General features: G+C 39.9%; 2 protein-coding genes across 8 annotated transcripts in view; one reads left to right on the top strand and one right to left on the bottom strand.

Annotated features, from left to right (window-relative positions):
* The window catches only part of AGFG1 (ArfGAP with FG repeats 1), a 36,748-nt gene extending 25,366 nt beyond the window's left edge, over positions 1-11,382 (top strand). Inside the window, exons 6-15 of one of the 7 annotated variants that reach the window (XM_040612495.1) lie at positions 2,347-2,466; positions 3,095-3,166; positions 4,117-4,326; positions 5,153-5,249; positions 6,057-6,136; positions 6,414-6,506; positions 7,997-8,044; positions 9,416-9,574; positions 10,194-10,285; positions 10,626-11,382. In XM_040612495.1, the coding sequence (XP_040468429.1) occupies positions 2,347-2,466; positions 3,095-3,166; positions 4,117-4,326; positions 5,153-5,249; positions 6,057-6,136; positions 6,414-6,506; positions 7,997-8,044; positions 9,416-9,574; positions 10,194-10,285; positions 10,626-10,685 (1,031 nt within the window). In that variant the 3' untranslated portion in view covers positions 10,686-11,382. Of the gene's footprint in view, positions 1-2,346; positions 2,467-3,094; positions 3,167-4,116; positions 4,327-5,152; positions 5,337-6,056; positions 6,137-6,413; positions 6,507-7,996; positions 8,045-9,415; positions 9,575-10,193; positions 10,286-10,625 lie in introns of all 7 variants that reach the window. The other 6 variants (XM_040612492.1, XM_040612494.1, XM_040612493.1 and 3 more) reach the window with 6 other exon arrangements.
* A 94-nt stretch (positions 11,383-11,476) lies between these two features.
* Positions 11,477-24,017, bottom strand: LOC121096518 (thiamine transporter 2-like). Its single transcript, XM_040612514.1, has 6 exons — positions 23,764-24,017; positions 21,685-21,841; positions 18,875-19,691; positions 16,499-16,691; positions 15,836-15,977; positions 11,477-15,022 (listed from the first exon to the last, which is right to left on the bottom strand). Exons 2-6 carry the CDS (start codon positions 21,832-21,834, stop codon positions 14,900-14,902), a joined length of 1,425 nt encoding a protein of 474 aa, XP_040468448.1. The 5' UTR covers positions 21,835-21,841; positions 23,764-24,017; the 3' UTR covers positions 11,477-14,899.
* Between the last annotated feature and the right edge of the window lie 150 nt (positions 24,018-24,167).

Here is a 24,167-nt window from a genome sequence, read left to right on the forward strand (position 1 = left end):
CTCCCTGCACCCACTTGTTGACTCTGGTGCTGTGGTGGGTTGACCTTGGCTGGCTGCCCAGTGTCCACCAAGCTGTGCTCTCGCTCCCCCTCCTCAGCAGGATGGGAGGAGAAAATACGAAGAAAAAGCTTGTGAGTCAAGATAAGGACTGGGAGATCGCTTGCCAGTTAGTCATTGGCAAAATAGGCTCGACTTGTGGGAAGATTAATTTGCCAATTAATAATAGAGTAAGATAGTGAAAAATAAATAAAAAAGAACCTAAAACCACTTTCAGCCCTTCTTTCCAGGCTCAATTTCACTCCTGACTCTTGTCCCTCCTGCCTTTGAGGGGGATGGGGAATGCAGGTTGCCGTCAGTTTATAATCTTCTGTACCACTTCTTCCTCCTCATGCTGTTCCCCTGCTCCGCTGTGGGATGTCTTCCCCCCCAAGTGGGATACAGTCCTTCACAAGCTTCAGTGTGGGCCCTTCCCGTGGGCTACAGCCCTTCAGGTGTGCATTGCTCTGGTGGGGGCCCCCACAGGGTCACGGCTTCTGCCAGAAGACCTGCTTCTGCATGGGCTCCTCTCCATTAGCCGCAGCTCCTGCCTGGACCCTGCTCCAGTGTGAGCTGTCTGCGAGCTCCAGCTTCCCTCAGGGCATCTCTGCTTGCTCTGGTGTGGGGTCCTCCATCGGCTGCAGTGTGGGTATCTGTTCCACTGTGGTCCTCTGTGGGCTGCAGGAGGACAGCAATAGTCTTCACCGTGGTCTTCTCTGTGGGCTGGAGGGGAGTCTCTGCTCCAGTACCTGGAGCACCTCTTCCCCCTCCCTCTTCTTGCTGTCTGCAGTGGTGTTTCATGTTTTTTGGCCTCATCTCACACCTGCTGCACCATGTTGTTTTTACCCTTTCTTAAACACGTTACCGCAGAGGTGCCGCCAGCACTGCTGGTGGGCTCAGCTTTGGGCAGTGGCAGGTCTGGTTTGGAGCCATCTGAAACTGGCTGGCAGAAAGGGGGGCAGCTTCTGATCTCTTCTCGCAGAGGCCACCCCTGCAGCCCCCTGCTACCAAAACAGTGCCACGTAAACCCAATATGCGTGATATACTTCTGATAAAAAGTGGTACCAAGTATAGTCAGACCTCACCTTCTCTCCCTGTATCCCCTGTGAAGGGAAATACTTGCACTTTCATTTACATTAGCAGCATTGTGGAAGATGGTAGTTTGTGTAAAATGTTCTTTTGATTTATAAATCTGTAGCACAGATGCTTTTAAAATAGAAATTAAGTGAAATACAACTCTTTATTAGCATTATTTGACTATTAAGTAACTGTACTTAAACAGTCAGCGTAATTTATTGTTTTTGTATATACTTAATCTGCAAAAATCCCTCCAGAACAGACTACTCCGGACCCAAAAATATAATGTATTGCCATCTGTTTTTCTAGAGGATGTTTTGTGGGCTTTCTTTAGATAGTAACTCAAGTTAGCTGTATATTGGGGTTGGTTTGCATTTGATTAAAAACATTTTTTTTCCTTAATACTTGCTTATAATAGTGTTTAAGACTTTCTGTGGAGTTTATCTGTTAGGTACACAATTCCTGTTGAATCCATAGATGCTTGAATGTCCAGCTGTTTGAAATTAGATGGGTGTTAATTTTTATTTTCTCCTATAGTATGGCATGAAGGAAGGCGAAAACTGGCATTCTATTTGAAATTTCCTTGGATTTTATTTTGTGGATACACTCTGAATGCTATCTTCTTGACATTGGTATTGATTTTCTGTACTTCTGTACTCTGATTTATTAGTTCTTTGAAAACCGAATTTTCCAGTGAAATGAATTTATAAACCTAGCCAAAACTTTTAAAGTGGTGCCAAACTACATTCACCCAAGGAAGAAGCACTTTGTGTATGAGAAATTCGAACTGTCAGTATGTTGCAAGAAATGTTTGGGTAGTCCACGAATTCTAGTTCTGGAAACCAGCATTTAGAATGATTACCTGGTTTGGGCTCTACAGGTATACATCTGGGATTCTGTACTTCTTGGCTCTTTTTCCCTGATCAGCCACCACTGCAGACACTCTGGGTTAAACTGAAGTGGACTTGATGTCACGCAGTTGTGAGCAGTAGCAAGTGTAGGAGGAGAGAGGTAGCATTAACGGGTGCAGGTCTGTGAAGGTGATGTGTGAAAACCTGTTCAAAAGCAGCTTTCAATTGTAGAATATAATGTATGACTTTTCATGTAGAAAGAAATTACAGGGCAGGAACATAACCCTCGGAGGCTATCATGACCATGAGTTCAGATAATACATCTGTTTTTGTGTTTATTTCCCATATCCATTAACATGTTTTGTTCCTTTGCGATTTACAGCACAGAACTCTGCAAATGCAGGTTTTGCAAACTTTGATGCATTTGGACAGTCTAGTGGCTCGAGTAATTTTGGAGGTTTCCCCACAGCAAGTCAGTCTTCTTTTCAGCCCCAAAATACAGGTAGAACTCCTAGCACTTTTGATTAATGCTTAATTAAAATAATCCTTACCTTTATGTTGGAAGGTACTCGAGTTGAATTCATTTCTTGCATCTGCCTGCTTTAATGCAATCAAGCCACCTGAAGCTCTGGGGAAACTCAAAATGAATTCCTTCTGTTTGGTGTTGATTTTTTTTTTCTTCCTAATGCTACTCAGAAGTCTGATTTATGGCACTATGTGTTTGTTAGCTCTACACCTGAAATAACTATGAAAAGACTAAACCATACTGCTTTTGATAAATATTGAATTGACTGTCTTGTGAGAGAAGTGTTTCAGTAGACCCAAAAGCACGTCACAGTACCAAAAAAGTATGTCTATGCGTATGTATAACATATGCACACACTTCAGTATGTTTGGCTTCATGTGTAGAGCCTATTGTTAAGATTTATTTTGCTTTCCTTTAATTTGATCATGCTTTAGAACTTCTGCTTGAGCTTACACTTGCTGTTTGTCTAGATCTTTGGCTGACTGACTTTCTTTTCCTTTTTTTTTTTTCTTTTGAGTGTGGTGTTGTTTTAAACTTTTTTTTCAAATTTTCTTTCTCCCTTCTTATGTTAACTTTAACCCACACACAATTTCTGGCTGTCCAGCGTTCAGAACGCTTTCATCTAGCTGCAGTTTTGGTGAATTTACTTCAGCTTTTCCTCTCCAGGCTGTACACAGTAAGTTCCACACAGTGGAAAACTCGGCTTGCTTCATTTTGTGCCATTGTAGTATAGCGTTTTCATTCCTACTGTTGCATATATTTTAACTTGTTGATTATGCTATTAGAAAGTTGTGTGTTCTGTAGTCTGAGTGGAATCCTCAAGCAACTGTTATGTGATACACTTAAATTTAAATGAGTTGTTCCATTAAGTACGTGACCTACCTAGATAAAATTGTCTGAACACTGAAGAGATGGAAGCTTGTGGTTTCATATTTGAACTGAAGTTCAGTTGTGTGGACCAAAGTCAGATTTTTAAAACTGATTTATGTATCTCTGACGTCAGTGGAGACTGGTACAAAAAGCTGTGTTGTCTTCCCCCTCACCTCTTCCCTGATTGGATGTAGTCTAAAAATCTGAGAACAAAGAACAAAACTATCTCTCCAGATCTTGGCATGAAACCATGTTACTCTTGGACTTCTAAGCACTGTTTTTTGCATAGAATGATGACTGACATCTGAAATGGTTAAACATTGTACCATTAAGTAAATGCACATGGTGGCTTTTACTTAGACATGGCAGGGAAATGAAGCTTCTGTATTTTAAATATTAAAGATTCAGACAAATGCTGATTTTCTTAGCGAAATATTATTGTTGGAATTACTTTAGGAACTAATAAATAACATACAGTTTCTCAAGATCAAATTATGACTGACTTAAGCTGTTGAAGCTTGGGTGTTGGGGGTTTTTTGTCCCTCATCTGCAGATTGAAAAATATTTTAAAAAGTGTTTTTTCTGATGACCCAATGTAACTTTGAAGGAATTGAGAAAAAGTCTTAAACATGTGGGATGGGGAACATGTTGCCTCATGTGACCGCAAAGAGGTGGGATTATTGTGCTGTCAGTTAGAGTTGGAGAGACTTTCTCTAGTGTTGGAGTGTTGATTATGTTTAACTTGATTTGTTACAGGTGGAAGTGCTGGATCAGTGAATGCTAACTTTGCTCACTTTGATAACTTCCCCAAATCCTCCAGTGCTGATTTTGGAGCCTTCAATGCTTCTCAGAGCAACACAACAGCAACTGCAGCCAGTAAAGCTGCAGTGAATAAACTGAATCTCCAGTCAGCTGACAAATATGCAGCTCTTGCTAATTTAGATAATATCTTCAGTGCAGGGCAAGGTATTAAACTTTATTCTTTGACGTGCTTATTATACATGTGTGTGCTTACCATGAGGGTGGCTGTCCTTGTCAGAATAGTAACCGTATTTCAAAATGTCCTTTCTTTATCAGTAGAATTTCATGTCTGTGTACCCTTAATGTGTAAGTTTTAAGACTAACGTGACTCCAAAAGGATATCGGAAGACTGGTTTTTTGGGAACGTACTTCCTATCAAGATAAATAACTTGAGTGGAAATATCTAAATAATTATTATTGCAACAGTGAAAACATACATAAAGATATAACCATGGATTTTATATAAACCTATAGCAAAGGCTCTTGAATGAAAAGCTACAGTTGCAGAGAACTGCAGAGTAGCTTTCTTAACCTCTGTCACAAAAAGGTTCGGCTTTATTTTTTTACGAAGCAGTGGCAGTGATACTTGGATTTGGTTGGATTTTTAAGTGAAGGGGAAAAACACCTAGTTGTGTTGTAACTTTTTCCTTCTCAAATGGTATATAAAAACTCGTGTTGGCTTGTCATGTGGAACTTCGTTCTGAAACAGATTATTTGGCAGTGTTTTGTTAGATTTTGTTGAAGATGATGGTAGTATTGAGTCATTAGTTTCCAGGGAAACCAGAGGCTCTTTGCTGCTTAATATCTATAGAAACATGACGCTTTGCTAATAGCAAATGACTTGTTAAACACTTGCCTCTATGCCTTATACATATTTAATTTTTTAGTCTGAAACTTAAACTGTCTATGAACTTCCATTTAGTTCTCGAAGTTGACAGGGCAGAAAATGAAACCATCTTCATCACTTTTAATCTGGTTTCTTTCTTTCTAGGTGGTAGTGAGCAAGGAAGTGGCTTCAGTACAGTAGTGTCAGCGTCAGCAGGTCCTGCGTTGTCAGCCCCAAATCAGTCAAGTGCATCTTCAGACAAGTATGCAGCTCTAGCAGAATTAGACAGCGTGTTCAGCTCCACAGCAACCTCTAGTAACGCATATACTTCCACCAGTAATGTTAGCAGGTACTTTGTTAGAAGTAGCTGACTTTCTACACTGACTTCAGCAATATGAAGAAAAGTAGCTCAAAGTTGTTTCTCAAACAGGGTTTTATCTCTTATCTAAACGGGGAAATGTTGAATGGGTTTAGGGGTACTACTGAAACTGCATCCTTTGTTTTAAATAATAGCAGTACTGTCTGATAGGATATTGTAAGATAAAATTAAGAACGTTTTCTGTGAGCAGAATGTTCTCTGCACCTTTATAGTCATTACACGCTAAACTTGTTAGATGGTAACATTTTCCTATACAGAATATTTGCATGCATTCTGAAAACCATAGCATCATCCCTGGCAAAAAAAAATAAAATATCAGATATTTATAATGTAAATGGTGCCAACCACTTTTTTAGATCATTGAAGTAATAAATACCAAAAGCCTGTTATAGTTCTGCTTGGTATTGCAGCTGCCCCTAGAGCTTCTGCTTTGCAACCTTTATGCTGGTGGCCCCTGTTCAGTATTCTTTCTCCTGCTGCTGGTGGAGGTGACTTTTCATTGCTCAGCAGTAGTTATAGTCTCTGACCCTGGCATCAGGGGCTAAGTTCCTGGCATCAGTGAATTATACTGCAGTTTGCAAACTGCATGTAAGCATTCCTTTTCTATTCTTTCACATGCCAACAGCAATTGCAAATTGTGATTAATTGTTAAGCAATTCTGACTTCACTGAATGTGTGAATTATTTTCAGCAATGCTTTTGGAACAGTACCCGTGGCTGCTACTGCACAGACACAGCCTGCATCTTCGAGTGTGCCTGCTCCGTTTGGAGGTATGTAAGTGTTACCGATGCCTTTTGTGGACTGTAAGCAAACATCTTACTAATTTTTAATTGATAGTACTATACTTTGACTGTAGTGACATAGAAGTTACTAAAGAATGGCAAAAAAGTGCTAGTGTTCTGATGCATTTCAGATTAAGCATTTTATTATAAATTCCCAATTTTTCATGTAATTTGAGATGCTTGTCTGTCACTGTATAAAATTAATGTGAATCAGATTAGCTATTACAAAAAGGTTTTATTAAATAAAATGTTTTTAATCTTTCAGCAACACCTTCCACAAATCCATTTGTAGCTGCCCCTGTTGCCCCAGTGGCACCTTCAACAAATCCATTCCAGACCAATAGCCGAGGAGCAACAGGTTAGAAAAAAAACACTGTTAGAGAAACTTCCTTTCAAGACTTGCTTTGATTCTTTTTTTATAGCTGTGTAATATGTTCCTTAAAGATTTTCTGTATTATCTGTCTGTAGTCTATTTGACATGTTGTGTGTTTGCTTGGTGTAGAGTACAGTATTTATGGATAGATTACAGAAATCAACGTCAACTTTTTTTTTGAGCTATTGGGCTGAGGACATTATTTTCCTATGTCTGGCTTGATCTTAAGATTTCAAACGGTGGCCATAAAAAATGTCAAAATGATCTGGTTTAAGATCTTCTAATATGACCTAACGTACTTATAGTCTGCATGTTAGCAGTTTGGTACCTTCCAAGACTATAACCTTGGCTTTGAATAATGCTTCATAGCAGATTGCTCTCAAATCGGGGGTCTTGATAGCCCTGCTGCTAAGGTTCTACACTTGCTTCTTTAACTTCTTTAAAGTCCTGAAAGCCCTCAAAACCGAAGAGCTGGAGCTAGAACCAGGAAAGACAGGGCTTCTGGGCTGTTAGTTCCTCACCAGTCCACTTATTCAGTACATTAGTGGTGTTCTTTATTTTTCTCTCTTGTAACAGTAAAGCATATGGTTACATATAATCTTTACTCATGAATTACATTAATTTCTGGGGGAGGATTCTGTATAAACATAATTCCAGACACAACCTCAATCAGTTTTTTAAAAAACTAAACTTGTACTTTTCTTTACAACACTGATTTTGGATTTAGATGACTGCTGGATTGTGCTAATTTTCCTCTCCAAAGGCACTGCTACATTTTGGCACTCTTATCTATTAACTGGACTTCAACGGATTTAAATTTGTTGGTGTATGCATTTCTAATATTGAGTTGTGTTTTGCTCAAAGTTTTACGTATGTTGAATTAAACTGATCAGGCTGAGTTAAAACTAAATTGATCAAATTCATATCCTCTACTAAAATGAATTCTGTTTTCAGTCCCTTTTGAGATATAAGGCAGTTAAACTTACAAAGCTATTTTATGCCCCAAATATCTTTTTCCTTATTTTAATCTAATTCCTAACTGGGCTATTTTGGATCATCATTAAGAACTTGTAGCTTCTCTAGGGTTGCCATATTCAAACAAATTTATCCTTCTGTCTTCTGAACTGTGGTCCTTGGCTTGCAGAGGTTCCAACCCTTTGGCAGATACACTGATTATGTACTAGGAGACAGGGTTAATGACCATAAATAAATACAATATTCTACCCTTTTCAGTGTGAGGTGTAAACTTGTCCTTTTATGCTAAGCTTTCTGAATGAACTCTATTTATTACATGGGAGATCTGTTTGTAGTGTTTATTTCTAATGGTTTTCTTAGCTTAATCTATTGTTGGTTGATATGGATGAATTGTTCGGTATGTGTATATTGCTGTGTGTGTATATATATAACTAAGAAATGACTGTTCAAGAGTGTATAAATGATTTGACGTTGTCTGGTCTCTTTGTGGCTTCCGTAAGGCCTCTCAGGAGCAATGCATTCTCACATATTTCCTCAGGCTCATTTTGGTAGGTGGCCACATTTGGTATCAAGTTTCTTGTGGCTAATTGTTCTTGCTTGTAGAAGCTTATTGATACCTATCTGGTTCTCTGCACATAGAATTTTGGAACGCTTATTTTTTAAAATGGAGTGGGTGTGGGTATTTGGCATCTGGTAAAGGGTGAGAAGAGCACACACAAACAAACCTATTAAGCCACTAAAACAAAACCATTATTGATATCCTCCATGGTCACAATACAATATTAACGAGTTGGGTGACTCTTGAGGTTTGTACCGACAGTAGCTTGATGCCTTTTGGGATAACCCAAGTCACTACTCATTTTGTTGTGCTTTTGTTTGCTGTTTTAGCAAGTTTTCTTGTTGAATAGCTTCTCTGCTAACTGTAACTTGAGAACAACGTTAGTACATTAGTTTTGCATGTACTTTGTCAACAGTTCATGTATGTATGATGTCGTGCCCTTGAATACTTTTGGGGTAAATTTTTCAGGTGATTATTAAGCTATATTAAATATATTATTTTTTTTAAACATCGAACTTGCATAAAATATAACTTTCAAAAGAAAAGCCCTGTCTATTGTTTAACTAGAATAAAATGCCTGGTGTCTGTATTTGTACAAAAAACTTTATATGCTTCTCCTTTCAAGAATAACTCCCAAAAGACTGAATAATGGTTTTGTTGCTACACTTTTGCACTTGATGTGCTCCTGCTTATTTGCTGAAGGCATGTGGAATTGCATATGAGCTGTGTGTTCTTTACTTGAAATGTTCAGCAGAGAATCAGATGAAAAGTTTGGGTTTTCTTGTTCTAAGTCTTACCTCAGTGGTAAGAGTGTTTGCATTAGGAACTCTGTGTGCAAATAATGTGCATGGTGAGAATTTCCTTTAAACTGATGTTAAGGATGGGATAAAGAGGGAGAGGATGCATGTATCCCTTAAGGTTGGTTTTTTTTACTTGTAACTTGCTGTAATGCAGCTTGAAGTAGGAAGATCCTTTCATGCTTTTCTCAGAAGGAGAAAAACAGGAGGGCTGACACTGCCTGAAAGTGCTTGCTAGTCTGATGTGTACGGACTTTTACCAGAAAAGCTTGGGGGGAAGTATACATAATGTAAAAAAACTTCCTTTTCAGAATGTATCTGACTGTGCTGGATCTAGTAAATTTTAAATGATTACATTAATTTTTGAAGTGCTAAAGTAAATTATGCACCTAGATGGTGGTGATCCAAGCTAACAAATGAGTTCCATGGCTATAGAAGTTGAACCTAACTTTTGTATGGTCACTGAGGCATTAGGAGACTTGACTTAACATGGCATTAGAGTAATTTGTCTCATGAAAGAAGTTATTTCTTGCAGTAAATTGAACATTTTTTTTGCTTACCAGCAGCGACATTTGGTACTGCATCCATGAGCATGCCTGCAGGATTTGGAACTCCTGCCTCGTACAGTCTTCCTACTAGTTTTAGCGGCAACTTCCAGCAGCCCACGTTCCCAACCCAGGCAGCTTTCCCTCAACAGACTGCGTTTGCTCAGCAGCCAAATGGTAGGTCTATACGGTTTAGATAATCTTGTTTAAATCAGAAACGTGGAGAAAATGATCTGTCTGTAAGTTAGCAGTAATGTGTGTGTGCTGATTTCTATATGAACTCAATATCGATGAGGTGTTCCCACATTCTGTTCTGGCTCTGTAGTTGAGTTTTCTGACTTGGCTGTGTACAATGACATAACTGGAATTTTACCATAATCTGATACTAAAATGATAAGTATTCTCAGGCTTAAAGGGTTTTTATGCAAGAATTATGCAAGGATTGATTCGTCTTTATTTTTGGAGTGTCTGCAACTGATTATACCGCTATCTCTAACTTCATAGAACACAGGCAAGAGAAAACTGGAAAGTACTTTCTCCCTAAATTTAAATGATAAAATAACCTTGAAAAAAGTGCATATGTAGAAATTGGAAATTCATTAGTTCCCAACGGTTGAAACCAAATGAGAAGCCCAGCCATATTTCTTTTACACTTACATTCCTGTTAGTGTTTAAGTAGGATCAATACTGCTGATTGTGCAGTCCAGGCTGCTTCTTATTTTTGTGTGGGAGCTGCAGTAAAGAACTCTTTGCAGACTGGTTACTAGTATTAATATTTTTCACTTATCTTTCCAAGGAGCAGGTTTTGCTGCATTTGGACAGGGAAAGCCTGTAGTAACTCCTTTTGGACAAGTTACAGCTGTTGGAGTATCTAGTAACCCTTTTATGGTAAGTGTGCGATATTAATTATTCTTCAGACATACAGAAGTTATCTCTTTAGGGACACAGTTTATTTCTTTTGCTTCAAATAAGGGAAGACAGCATGTCCATCTCCTAAATGCAACTCATTACAATGATGGCATGACATTTATAAGGCTGTTCAAATCAAAACAGAGGTATATAGTGCCCTTATAGTAGTGTGATTTCAGAGAGCCATCAAAAAAACTGCCACGTAAACCAGAAATATTTCCCAATAGGTTGTTTTCTTTTTTATACATCCTGCATTTATGATGTACAACATGGAAAAAAAAATTGTTAATATTTGTCTTTTTCTTTCATTTTCCCCCAGGCTGGTGCACCAACAGGACAATTTCCAACAGGAAGCTCATCAACCAATCCTTTCTTATAGCCTTATAGACACTTTACCCAAAAGAACTCTTATGTGGTCACATAACATCTCTGCGCCTCTTGCACTGTTGTCTTGTTTCACTGATATTAGCTTTAAACACAAAAGAAGTCTTTACGAAGTAAAAATAAAAGCCTGCATTGTGTACCTTTAAAAAAGTTAAAAAAAAACACCACCAAAAAACCACAATACCCAAGAAAATCACACACACACCCCCCCAGGTAATAACGTGCAAAACAGAGGGCTGTGGTAACATCCTTGAACCTGTGAACTGGCAGGTAAAAAGTAGCGGTATCATGTATATTAAAATTGGCTAATAAGTTATTGCAGATACCACATTCATTATGCTGCAGTACTGTACATATTTTTCTTAGAAAATAGCTATTTGTGCATATCAGTATTTGTAACTTTAACACATTGTTATGTGAAAAATGTTACTGGGAAATAGATCAGCCACTTTAAGGTGCTGTTGTATCTCTTGGAATGAATGAGCTACATCATTTTAACCATTGGTATTCAAAGTCATGAAGTTAAATTGAAGGTTTGTTCATTTCTCAAAAATGTTTTCCTTTCCTAAGAGCTCTTCTATTTATACATGCCTAAATCTCTAATGTTAGAGGGATACCTGTCTGCATAATAAAGCTGATCATGTTTTGCTACAGTTTGCAGGTGAAAAAAATAAATATTAGAAAAAAATAAATGTGTAGCATTTTCTGTGCAGTAACATTTTATTGGGTTAAAATGTACGTATTGTGAGTCTGATACACAGATGAGTTATCAAAAGCAATATGCTTAAAGGTGAGTTAAACTTAAAATTCTCACATGCCTCACTTGGATATATTTCTTTGTGTCCTTGTGATTGAGCTTGCTGTTCTAGCTCAAGTGAAGTGACCTATTGAACAGGAAAATGTCGAGTGAACTTGGATTATTTTGACAGAATGATAACAAATAATAACAGTTTGTGTAATGAGGGACGCTGGAAGTAACTGAGGAGGGTAGTTACTCAGGAATTAGTTAGCTGCAAAAGATGTGAAATTATGGGTAGCTAATGACAGTCTTTGAGAGTTAGTTGTTATCAGAACAGCGTGTAATAGGCCAAGGTACCGCAGATGTAATGGTATTCTTTTTATTAAAAATTGATATGTATTAGCAAGACCTTCTGTGGAATATTAAATCCATCAATTTTTTATTTTTTTACTGGAATGTTCACTGCTATACTAGAATGGAATTTTTAGAGGGGGAAAAATGTCTGGCTTGCCTAGTCTGTAGTAGTGAGAAGGGTCAAGAAAAATATAAGTGCATCAGAGTAGTTGGTGACAGTGTTTTAAACAGAGATAACTTGGCCTAAGTTAAAGTGTAATACTGGAACTAAGCAAACAACGTAAATATATGATGAATACATAAACTGCAAGCTTAAAGGTTTCTGACCAGCTAGAGAATAAAATCCTTATAGCTTTCACGATAAGGGGAATAAATAAGATTGATTTTGGGATGGGGGCGGGGGGGATGAGAAAAGTATATGCAAGCCCATTTGAGATAAACATGAAAATTCTTGAAGACCTTGCACTGGTAGTTGACTGCTGGACTGTTAGATCTACTTATTTCTAGGGGAGCTGAAAGACTTGACCACTGCTTGTAAACACACACACACCAGTGCTGTTGACCTGTTGCCTGCCTATGGAGGGGTGGGTAGTAATTTCTGTGTCTTCTCTTTCTTTGAAGCTTTGGAGATCCTAAACCAGGAGACAGACAGCTTATACAATAAGCTGCTTATAGTGGCATGCCTTATGCCAATGGGACTAAAACCAGACATGTAAGTATTTAAAGTTAAAACAGACTTAAAAATCTTTTCCTTCTCATGAGGACTGCTGGATAGAGCACGGTGTATAGTGAATTTCCCAGAGAATCTAGGGAACTAAACTAAACAAATACCCAGCAGCTGAGGGTATCCAAAATGTTAGCAATGCCTGTGCTCACCACTGGTTTTTAGTACAGTATAAAGAGCTGTAGTTCCTCCCTGTTGTTGACCTTTCCTGTTTTGAGATAGTAACACATAAATGAGGTAGAGAGCGGGGAACTGCAGGGGTTCAGCAGGACTTGTGGAACAGGTAAATATGCTTATTGCAGGGAGCGGGATGAAATCAACCAAATGTCTCATCAGTGAGATGAACAGCCTCGTAGAAGGACAACAATCCTGTGCTCTCCTTACCTAAATTTGCAAATTGTAAATGTAAATTAGGCTTTGGGCAAGGGCTAATGAAATCAGTATCTATAGAAGTTTATATTCTGATCCAAGTGAAGCTGATTACTGCAAAGAGATACGAATTTCATTTGAGTATGCAAAACATATAGTTTTAGAATATGCTGCATAAATAGTGGAATACCTTATTTCTTGTAACTAGCTTGAATGCAGATAAAAGGTTGGCAACTTTCACTACACGCGACCACATCTGTCCAGTGTTCACTAACTTTGAGTTTATCAGACTCCAGACAAGTAGCTGAAAACTTACATTGTTTTGAGTCGTCTTTATATTGAGAAGAAACTGATGCCACAGCTGTTATGTTCATTTTGAGTTTTAAAATACCTATATTTACAAAACTAATTCTTGACCATTGATTACAAATGCTTTTGTTTTAGAAATCTCTGCAGTTCATGCAGCTAGTGTAGTTGCCAAAAACCTGTACTTCACTAGCTTTTCAGTATCCTCTTCTGCTTTGGCATCCAAGCACTTCTTGATAGCCCTCTCTACACAGAAATTAATTTGGACACCTTCTAAATTAATACTTCTGTCAACTCTTACGTGTGTGAGAAGATGCTGTAAGTGGTACATCCCGAATTCTACAAGGCAGATGTGATGCCCAGGTACTGCAGTTGGGAGTTTGCAGCTTTTAAATAACTTCAAAGCACCATGTTGAAACAAATGCTGAGGCAAGAATTTCATTTGAAAAAGACCAAATTTAATTGGAATTCCTGAAAGAGAACTATAAATATGATGCAAGTATTCTGCCTTCTTGAAAGGAAAACTTACTGGGGCATAAAGGCAAGCTGAAGCAGCTTTTAAAAGCCTGGGTTTTGAAGAATTAATAATTTTAATTTTCTTGTGAGCTGAACTGGGGGAAATGTTACTTCTGACTCCTGGCAAATCTGTAAGTTGTGGTAAAAGAACAATGGAATTTGCTGCTATCAGATATAGGTGACTCCAAAGTGGACATCATTGACCACAATTGAAAGAACATTCCCCGATCAGCTTTAGTTACAGCTAAACCTTTAGTCATGCTATTTAAGTAAGGGTGCCTTGTGTAAGCCATGGGAAGACACTTCAATTCTTAATTTTAAGAAGTTTAGGGAGGCGTTTTTTTTCCAGAGATAAGCGGGGTGTGTGTGTGTCCTGGCAGTTGTCAGACACAAGTAATGCATGTGCTTATCGAACAGACCTTCGGAGGGAAGGTTTGTGTTGCATTCATACATCCCAATAAACCCTCAGTAAAGCTGTTACTGCCTCAGTAGCAGTTTATCTGTATGTAATAGCATGTTTTCCTTCAGGTTTCTGAAGAGTCTACTCTGTGGAATCTGAAATGACACTTGTAAACTAAAATGGTGGTGTTACTATGCTGTGTAGCATTGTAGTAATCCACCTTTGAACGTACAGAAATGGTGTCTTCTGGAAAAAGAAATGGTTTATTGCTACTTCTTCGCTTGCTTTAAAACTGCATGTCACTACTTCCAGTTGAAAATGTCTGAAGTTTTCAGATGGCTTCTGTGGCAAGGTTCCTACCACATCATCTTGCTGCTATGAGGCAACTGCTGCTTCAGATTCCTTAGGAATGTCTGGAGGTCATGTGTATGACTAAATTGCCTTTAACTTGGTAGAAGCGAAAGTTGAAAGGTTGTGTTCTATCAGCTCTTCCATTGCGAGGTCAGGCATCTGTATGCACTTGTTTGCTGTCCTCGTGGAGCATCAGTAGAAGTTTTGGTGTCAGATGACTAAATTTGAGTTGAAATAGAAGATTGAGGATGGTTTGGTATTAAATTTCTGGTGAGGAAAATGGGTAGAATGCATCATCCGGTTGACAAAGCTCTTCATGCTGTAGGCTCATAAACAGCCTGTTTCACCATCGACCAGCCTTGCTCGATTGGGCGTTGTGTATCTCCAAACTCATGGTTCGGATGACGCAGCCTTCTGCGCTGTTGCTTGCAACCTTACTTTGTGTCGCTGTTAACGATCCACGCTTTCACCAGCCACCCTGGTGTTTCCACATTTGATGGAGAGAATGGTATATACGCTTCTGATCAGGAAGATTCCAGCTATGAATGTGAAGTAGCTGCCATAAATGAGAAACTGGGAAATGGAGGTAGGGAAGAAGGAGGAAGGAAAAGTCAAAAACTACTTTTGCTGTTAGCTGATAAATTAAGGGGCGTCGCTCCACTGCTGCCTTCCCTTCTCTGTCACCTGTGCCCCAAAATGATCCCATCTTGAAAGCTTTCGAGAAGCCTGGCTGCTTTTCTCCCTACAGTTGGATGTCTGTGCTTGTAAAAAGAGGGGGAGGGAACGCTGTTACATGCTTCCCCTCCCCACCTCGGTAAGGGAGGACGGCAGCTCTGCACTTTCTGACTCTTCGCTGAAAAGGTGGAAGTTAAGAGACTTGGACATCATTCAGTACATAAGTTTAAACTTTAAATTTAGAAATTCAGTGGGGAATCATGAGATTAGTTAATTTTCAGAATCACACTAACTTAAAGGTGCGTCCAATGAAACTATATAATTTAGGATTACCCTAGCAGTAGACCCATAGACTGTATTTCAGCTTGATTCCTGCTTCTGTTGGGGTATTTTGACAGTAAATTTGTGAACAGTAAACCTGAGTGGGAAGTAAAAAAACAAGCCGACCTGAGTAATACTGGTGGTCTTTCCCCTGTGCTCTGAAAATATTCTTAAAATGATTGCAGAAATGCAAAATTAGCAGGACTAGAGGACAAGTAGGATGTAGTAGCTACTGTCAACTCACTTAAAATGAACCTGTTTTTCAAGTGAGTAACTGTCCTAAGCTATCACGCACGCTACCTAGTATCTTCCCAACGCCTAATCCTGCAGTAGGACCATCTTTTGGAGGAGGGCGGGGGGACTGACAGCAGTGTGAGTAATGCAGCTTACCTGGGTGCTGATGCTCAGTCCCAGACCTTTGGAATCTACTACAACAACTGTTAAAATTGTCTGAATCACCAGTGCAACAAAGTTGTTGAAGCCAAATATCAAAGCATAACGCTCCATGCTTAGAGTGACGGCAATCTGAAACCTGAAAATGAATATTTAGGTTACTAAGCTATGGAAGCAAGGATGTTTGCAGTTTATGTATAGGAGGAAGTTTGGGAACAATTAAGTGTGCACAGCAGATTCTTCAACGGATAAAGCCTCTTCAATCTTGGCTATTAAACTTTTAACAGCTTCGTTGTGGCAGAAATCCCTTGGTTTTCTGGCTATGGCACTTGTGCATCCTCTTATTTATTTGAGTGGGGTTTTTTGCTAAATAAAGACCTCTGTATATTCACTTGATCATTTAGAGAATATTTATACATAGATGAATGAACAGCTAAATGCAGAATAAGGCAGTTTCTGACTTGGAGTAACCTATTGTAGTGGTTAGGTCGTATGATTTTAAGCATAGTTTTATATAAGCTAGAAATAATACATGCTGCTGGCATGAACTATTATCCGATAATCTGATGCCTAGGGAAACAGAGTAAAAACTTGATACATTTAAAAATGTACATTTACTGATTTAATCAATTTAATTAGATCATTGTGTATTATACTTACGTTGCTATTGTTATAAGAAGCATATAACATGCTTTAAACACAAGGTAACCAGCGTAGCATGCCCAGATGTTGTCAGTGAAGTGCATGAGAAACAGAGACCCAGCATCCACTGCAGAGAAAATCCCCAAAGCCAGTTCTCCAGAAAGATCCCAGTTTACTTTGACATATCCAACTGCCATGGATGTTGCCGAACCTAGACATTTTAAAGAAAGGAATGATTGAAACTCTGAAACTTTAACATCCTTCTAGAGCAGCTGGATCGCTGTGTAAATGAGTTGTGCCAGGAGCTCTTGAGGCCGTTACGGCCACGATAGGCTTTGATAATGGTGTGCCCTGTTTCCTGTTGGAGGTGTGGGCGTGTTTTTTTTTCTCCTGGCTTACGGAGCCTTCACAGACTGAAGTGCTCTGAGAAAGTGCCTCATGCCTTAAGGCTGGAGGCAGCAGTGTGTGGTCTGTTGTCGTTAGGCCATTTTTTTGACGGCTGTGAGCAAAGAGAACAATCTCACCAAGCATTTTCTGCCAAAATACATGTAATGGAGTTTAATTCCTTCATGTAAAGATCCTTATGAAATGAAAATCTGTTGCACTCCTTCATGCTTTTATTTTTTTATGAAAGTGACTTTTCAGCTTCTGGTGAAAAAATCTTATGAACTGCATTTGTTAAGTCCTTATTGACCATCATGTATAGTAAAACCTGCTACTTGAGTGTAATACAGTATAGCAAACTGGTGCCTTTTTTAAAAAAAAACAAAAAAAACCCAAAAAACAAACATGCAACAACCTCTGCAATAATGATGAGGCTTGCTTTTCTCTCCATCTCAATTCTGGAGAAGTATCTCATACTGCTATAGGAAGGTTATCCATCTATGTTTGTGTGTGGGTGGTTTATGCTCCCTTAGCACAGATGATGCTGTATGTTTGTGAAAGCTCTGAAGCGTGATGTGCTGAGGTTTGTAGCTCAAATGTGGGGTGAAGTGTGGTCCAGGCAGGTTACACAGCGTGAGTTACTGGAGCCCAGGGTGCCAGTTGCCCAGATGGTTTCAGGCAGGCTAGCACTCGAATGCAAAATTGGACTTTGTTTGCTGGTTGTATGTGCTCTTTGTCAGAGCTCGAGAAGCCCTAGCAGGCCAGCTCCTGTAGTCCATCGCTGCTGTAACCTGGGGGTTCCTGGTACTGTGCGTGATTTCTTTACTCTGAAATAGGATCAAGTGCTAGAGGATGTAAGAGCAAGAAAGCCCTTGGGAAAGCTGCTCAGACCAGTAGTCTGAGAAGTTCTGGAGTAGCTTCAGTAAAATATGTTTTTATGTTGATTGCAGGGAGGAAGCGTAAACTGACAGTTCCCTGTAAAAATGTGAGATAAGGCTCCTGGTACAAAGGAGGAGACGTAAGTGTGTAAAGGTGAGCTTGACAAGGAGGCTCTGTTGGTACTGCACAGCTGTGTAAATAAAGTTGCACTTTATTCTTCTGCCTTCTGTGGCCAAAGAGGAATGTTGTTTGCATGGAGCAAGTAGCTCTAATGAGAATCCGAATGGCTGAGGTTGAAAGAGACTTCTGGAGACTGCCCAGCCGTAGTAAAAGCAGGGTCAGCTAGAGTGGGCTGCTCAAGGTGGTGTCTAGGTTTTGAACATCTCCAAGGATGGAGAGTCCATGTTTCTGGCCGACCTGTGCCAGTGCTAAATCACCCTTTCAATAAAAATTTTCTTGTATGTTTAAGTGAACTTTGTTTAAGTTTGTGCCTTTGTCCTGTTGCTGGCCACCACTGGGAACAGTCTGGCTCTGTCCTTTTTACTCCCCTTCCAGTCTTTATGCAGGTGAATAAGATCCCTTGTTTTCTCAAGGCTAAACAGTGACAGCTCTCTCGGCCTCAACTTGTATGTCCCATCCAGAGGCAAACTCACTGATCAGGATACAGGTAACAGCCACAGAATACTTGATGAGGATGAAATGATCATCAATCCACTGTTTAAATAGACCATCTGGATCAGTGCATCTGTTAATATGTTCTTGTAATTCTTAAACCAGCTAGTTTAAGGTGTATTTGAGGCACTGCACATGGTTTTTAAACCACTTAGCTGCAGTTAAATTGTCTAAACAGAGCTGTGATCTTAAACTCCTAAAACACTTTGGTGAAATGAGGCTCCCTTGAGAAGAAAAAGCTTATATATATTTTTTTTTAAGATTATCAGTGTTGTCTTCAAAAACCAAGTTGCACAGTAAAAATATGCTTTGCACGCTGTTGGTTTCAGTGTTATATATTGAAGGCTGTTACTGTTGACCTTGGTCCTCACAGGATGTAAACAGGCATCAAAGACTTTGCTGAAGAATGCCATCAGCACAGGAGGGGGTAGAAGTAGTTACTAATGATCTTATACTTACTCAGGAAAGTTGCCAGTGCTTCCACAGCTCCGTTGTACACCGCAGAGCTGTGGGAGGGGGCTCTGAAGTCCCAGAGCACTTGGATGTAATTGAGCACCTGGTTAAAGCCGGCCGTAGCCAGTGCCCACCACAGGGACCAGTACAGCAGTTTCCTGGAGCTGTAGCAATCCCTCAGGTCTGTGCTCAGCTGCACCAGTACCCGCAGCACGTGCTGCTGGGGGCTGGGTGTATCATCCTGCCGCTCGGGTGCCGGTCCCCTGGCAGCGGGTGCGGAGCTCTCGTCCTCCTGGCAGCGCGACGGCCTGGGGGGGTCGGGTGCAGCCGCAGCTTGGTCTGCTCCTGGGGGCGTTTGGGAGACGTCCTTCCTGTGGAAGAACATGCTCTTCTGAGGCATCGGGAGGAAAAAGGAGCACACGAATGCCAGGGAGACAGAGGCCAAGGTAATGGCGTTAAGATGGAAGTAGGATACGTCTGCCAAGGAAACCAGCAGCTGCCCCAGCACGGCAGCAGCGGTGGCTGCAGCAAGGGTGATACTTCTGCAATAGCTCGTCACTCTCCGATAGCGATCGGTGCTGACGACGCTGTAGATGTAGGCGTAATAGGCGACCTCGGTGGCTGTTACCATCCCGTAGAAGAATTCCACCAGCTGCATGGCCACCACTCCGTGTGCGAAGAGGAGCAAGAGCCACGTGACGATGAAGCTGATGCCCTGGAGGAGGAGGACGGGCTTGTAGCGCACGTAGTCCGTAACCAGGAAGACTGGGAAAAGGAGCGCAAGGTAGGAGTATGTCCAGACTGGGAAAATCTGGTTGGTAACCTAGGAGAAAATGACAGAGGAAATATTTTTTATTTTTTAAAAAAGTATCTAAAATGTTGATTTGGAAGCTTTTTGGTTATGATATTCAAGGAACATATTTGTAGTTACAGAAAACATTGCATTGCGTGAATTGTGCAGACTTAACTACCTTAAATGACAAAACTGTAAATATGCTCTTAAAGAAGTGAAGATAGTGATGCTAAGCTCCACTACGTAAGCAGGCAGATTGGCTTAAAAAATAATTCTAGTAAAGGCTGATGAGCAAGGCAGACCTTGTGCAGTTGTTTAAAGCAGATATAACAATGTTTGTGTTAAGAGGAAAATCTGTCTAGCTTCAACTCCTATTCCCCACGGTGGAAAATGAATGCCTATTTGAACTTTTACGTGAGTCACTGTATACCTCTGGTGACCTCTCTTTTGTCAGAACTGAAAAAAAAACCCCTGCTTATGCCTCTTATGATGGGGGAACTGGAACTTCACTTAATAAGCATGTAGCTGTTACTACATTATCTTCACCTTATGCTTCATTCTTCAAATTTACTGTGTAAGAAGTAAGCAAGTCTTTGGTGGAACATTTTGGTAAGCTTCAGTTGGCATTCGATGCATAGCTGCTCTGAAAAGAAATTCCTTCTTTTAAAACTGATACGCGTTCAGGCTGGAAGGTGCTCTTTACTTTCACCACTAAAGCTCAGTGCTTGCCCAGGCAGCCTGGCTTCAGCTGGGTGGGATATCCTCCTCTTCCAGGTGTAAAGTTCACTTTGTAATGTGCAAGTTGCCTGTTTTGGGGAGGTCTTTCCCCGTAATTGCTGGCCCTGCTAGGGTCTCTGTTCCTGATCCCTCACTATCAATTTAAGCAATCAAACTAGAAAGGAATTGTTTTAAATGCTGGAGGAACAATATTAAGTGGTTGTCTTTTTACTTCTGAGCTGGCACTGGAGTGAGTTGCATGCTGAGCAGCATTCACCATATCTTTCTGCGTGACTTCTTTTGTTTCTGTGAACTTTAGTTAAATTTTTTTAGTGCTTGACTGAAACTTATGAATTTAGCTCAACAGAGGTGAGTGTGGCTGAAAGAGCCAGTATTTGTACTCCACTTATTTTTGAGTTACAGATTCTTGCTGAAATCAGAACTCAGGCATCCTATTGTACTATTTGTGTATTTCGCGTATAAGAGGAAATTACCCTACCCTTTGTGGTTAAAAATATAAATTAAAAAGTGGGGAAAAAAAACGCCAACAACATAAACCACAAATAACTTTTTTTCAGAAGAAACGTTGGGTTCACACTATGCTAGAAGATTCTGCCTTAACATTTGCTTCTGCATATCAGGAATGACTGTTCTTCATATTAGCTCTATGTGGGTGTACCAAGCTTGTGTTTTCTAATTATACGATTTGCTCCATGAATCAGCCACTTGTTAACTATATCCCCTTTTGCTGGGTAGTGTACTCCTGAAGCAGCCAGTCCTGAAAAAAGCAGAGGAAGGAAACCTGCAGTGCATGCTGTTGTCAAAAAAAAAAAAAAAAAAAAAATTTTGAATGTGCATCTGACCTCTGCCGGTTAATGAATGCATAAACAGTCCTATAATGTAGGTAATAATCTAGCAGCTCATAAGGGGAAGTCTGGTTTTCTTGTGATTTGCAATCCCTATGTTACTGTCAGTATAATCAATTCCATGATGAGTATAAATAAATCCTAATGTTGTCCCTTCTCAGGCTCTTGGTAGAGAGAGGAATTAGCTGACCTGATTTTGCTGAAAATACCAATTTCTTAAAGAACCCCCGAAGTGGTTTCAAAGTCCTAAGAACTTAGGGACTTCAAAGTTTTGACCTGCTCCAAAAAAGTGACTCCTTACTTTTCCAGAAGTGTCTTAAATATGAATCTCTAGATTAAATATGCCTGTATTATCGAACAGTTCATCTCCCCTCCAGTTACTGCTGTAATTCTTAATGCTTTAATCACTTTAACTATTACTTAAGAGAATAGTTACATACCTCTTCAATTGTTAGGTTTTTGTCTGGTCCAGTTAGATAAGGAGTGAGAAAAGCTTCTGATGGCCTCATTGTGGAGAAAAATCCATTTGCACAGATGATCAGCGTGGGACAAATCCAGCTGTGGCCTTCAGCTCCCTTCCAGCAATCCATAGTCTACCTAAAAAAAAAAAAAAAAAGGCAGTGAAGAAGCGAGCACCCCAGGAATTTTATAAAGATCTTCTTCACAGTTGGTAAAATTAATTTGCAAGCTTACTTTTTAACTAAACCTAGTGTTTAGCAGTGTGCTTCCCCCAGCCCCAGCCATAATCGCCAGTGGGGCTGTGATGGCTGCATCCAGCTTACTCTGGACTTGGCGGATGGATGGCAATGTGGTACCTAAGGGTCATCTGGAATGGTGACCCCGAGGTTTTCCTGGTGTGCAAATATGCCAGTTACCTTACTCTATAAATAGTGGACAGGCTGGGGTCTGCTGGGCTCTCCTCGTGGCAGTGGGCTGCGTGCCAGGGCTTCCCTTTGAGCAGGGGTTCCCCTCAGGGTTACTCCCTTGGGGCTGAGAGAGTCCTTGTTGCAACAGACTCTTGGTAAGTGATGAATAGTGTGCTAAACCTTTGTATCACTTAGCTAAGATTTCAAGGATTGATTGTGCATATATAATCCTTTAGACAAACCATTGACCAAGTCTGAGGCTAGAAGTGGATCCAGCTGTACCTAGAGCCCCCTCGGAGAAGGAGCGTGGAACGGAAGGGGGTCCTTTCCCAACCTCGTGGCTCCACAGGAAGGTCCCGCTGACAGTGCTGTCTGACCCAGTCCTCCATGCAGTAAATTAGCAAGTGTACCTTGCCGTTGAATCTTGTTAAACCACTGTCACGTTTACCATTGAACTTTGTTATATCAATAAGTATATCGCTGCTTCTCTCCTAACGATCGAAGGGCCTGACTCCATCTGTGACACCTGCTCCAGCTAATGTTTCTCTTGCTAAACCTTCCAGCAATCACAGGTGCAGCTTGTAAATGAACAACTCGGATCAAGGTGCGTCAGTGGTGGTAAACTCCAACCTGTCTGTCTAAGGTTGTGCTTAATGGCGTACTTAGAATCAAGTGTCTGTATCATAGTGGAAGAATGAAGTTCCATTACAGTCTCACTTCCAAATAAATGAGTGGGCAAATTGTGAGGTTAAATCTGGTTCTCAGCATGCTCAGGGAGGCTTTTTTCTCTTGATTCGCAGCCTGAAAGCCAAGTGGAACAATAGCAGTACAAGCCTTTTTGCAGAAAATAAAAGCCACCAGCCAGCTGACAACCCACTGCATGAGCTTTATTTCTCCAAAATACTTTGATACTTCTCAGACTTCTTGCAGTCCAGTAATTTGAGTGAGTAAAGAAAGATGCAGAAGTTACCTGCTAGTGGTACCTAATCAGACATAGAAAAAAGGAATCTTGACTTCTGAAAATGATGATCAAATGAAAAAGAATGAGACTTGTTTCTTCACTGTAGTTAGCAACAAAAAGAAGTCTAAAAGAGATTTGTTTTTTTTAACGCTTATTTACTTGTTTTGTGTTAGTCATTTCTACTGTTCCTGGAAAACAAGTGAAACTATGTTCTGAAACATCAGAGAATGAAAGCCAAAGCACTGCCTGAACTTTAATCAAGCTGTTACAAGCTATTTCTTTTAAATTGTTGAGTTCCATTTTTATAGCAGGCACTTTTTCAAAAGTGCTTGTATTTGCACAGTGAGATTGTATAAATTTAAACTTAGCATAAATACTATATTAAGGCAGTATTTCTGTGACCTCCGAGGCATGTTGCAAAAACCAGCCCTAACCTTGAAACGTTTTTTTGAATGATTGCCTCTGATTATCATCTTTCTTTTACAAATCATTATATATAAAATACAGCCTGTATTATCTGTAACTCTAGATCTGCTTTGAAATATTTTGGTATCTGTTACCTTTTCAAAATAAAAATATATTAAACCCTGGACTGATGAATAACATCAGCTGAAATCTTGCATCACCTCCAAATGCACTGAGCAAGTGAGCGGCCAGCATGCTTCCAGATAATTCCAAAGGTAACAAATTACCTGTCGACGCTGTGCCTGTGGTGTCTTTGCTGTGGATTTGTGTGCAGTTTCCTTCCAGGATGACTTTCTGTCTTGTAGAAGAGAAGTCAGAAACCACCCTTTAGGACTGGAGGTAGTAAGGAATTCCTGTGTCTTTTTGTTTCCTAGAAGTTTGTTCTAAACTTGATAAAATGCTAACAGAATTCAAATAACAATAAGAATTCATCACAGTTCTTCTTGTTGGCAGAACCTGCCCACGAAGGTTGCAGGGGAAGCTTTCTCCTTTGCAGGTTTTGTCAGCAAACAGTTCTAATTTTTAAGGTAAAGCTTTAAGACTTGTAGTAGCTAATGATTAATAAAAACTGACATGGCAAGAAAGCAATCACTTGATTGCATTTTGCTGTTAATAAATACCTTTAAAAGCT

Source organism: Falco naumanni, chromosome 13, assembly GCF_017639655.2.
Source record: "Falco naumanni isolate bFalNau1 chromosome 13, bFalNau1.pat, whole genome shotgun sequence".
Classification (NCBI taxonomy): Eukaryota; Metazoa; Chordata; class Aves; order Falconiformes; family Falconidae; genus Falco; species Falco naumanni.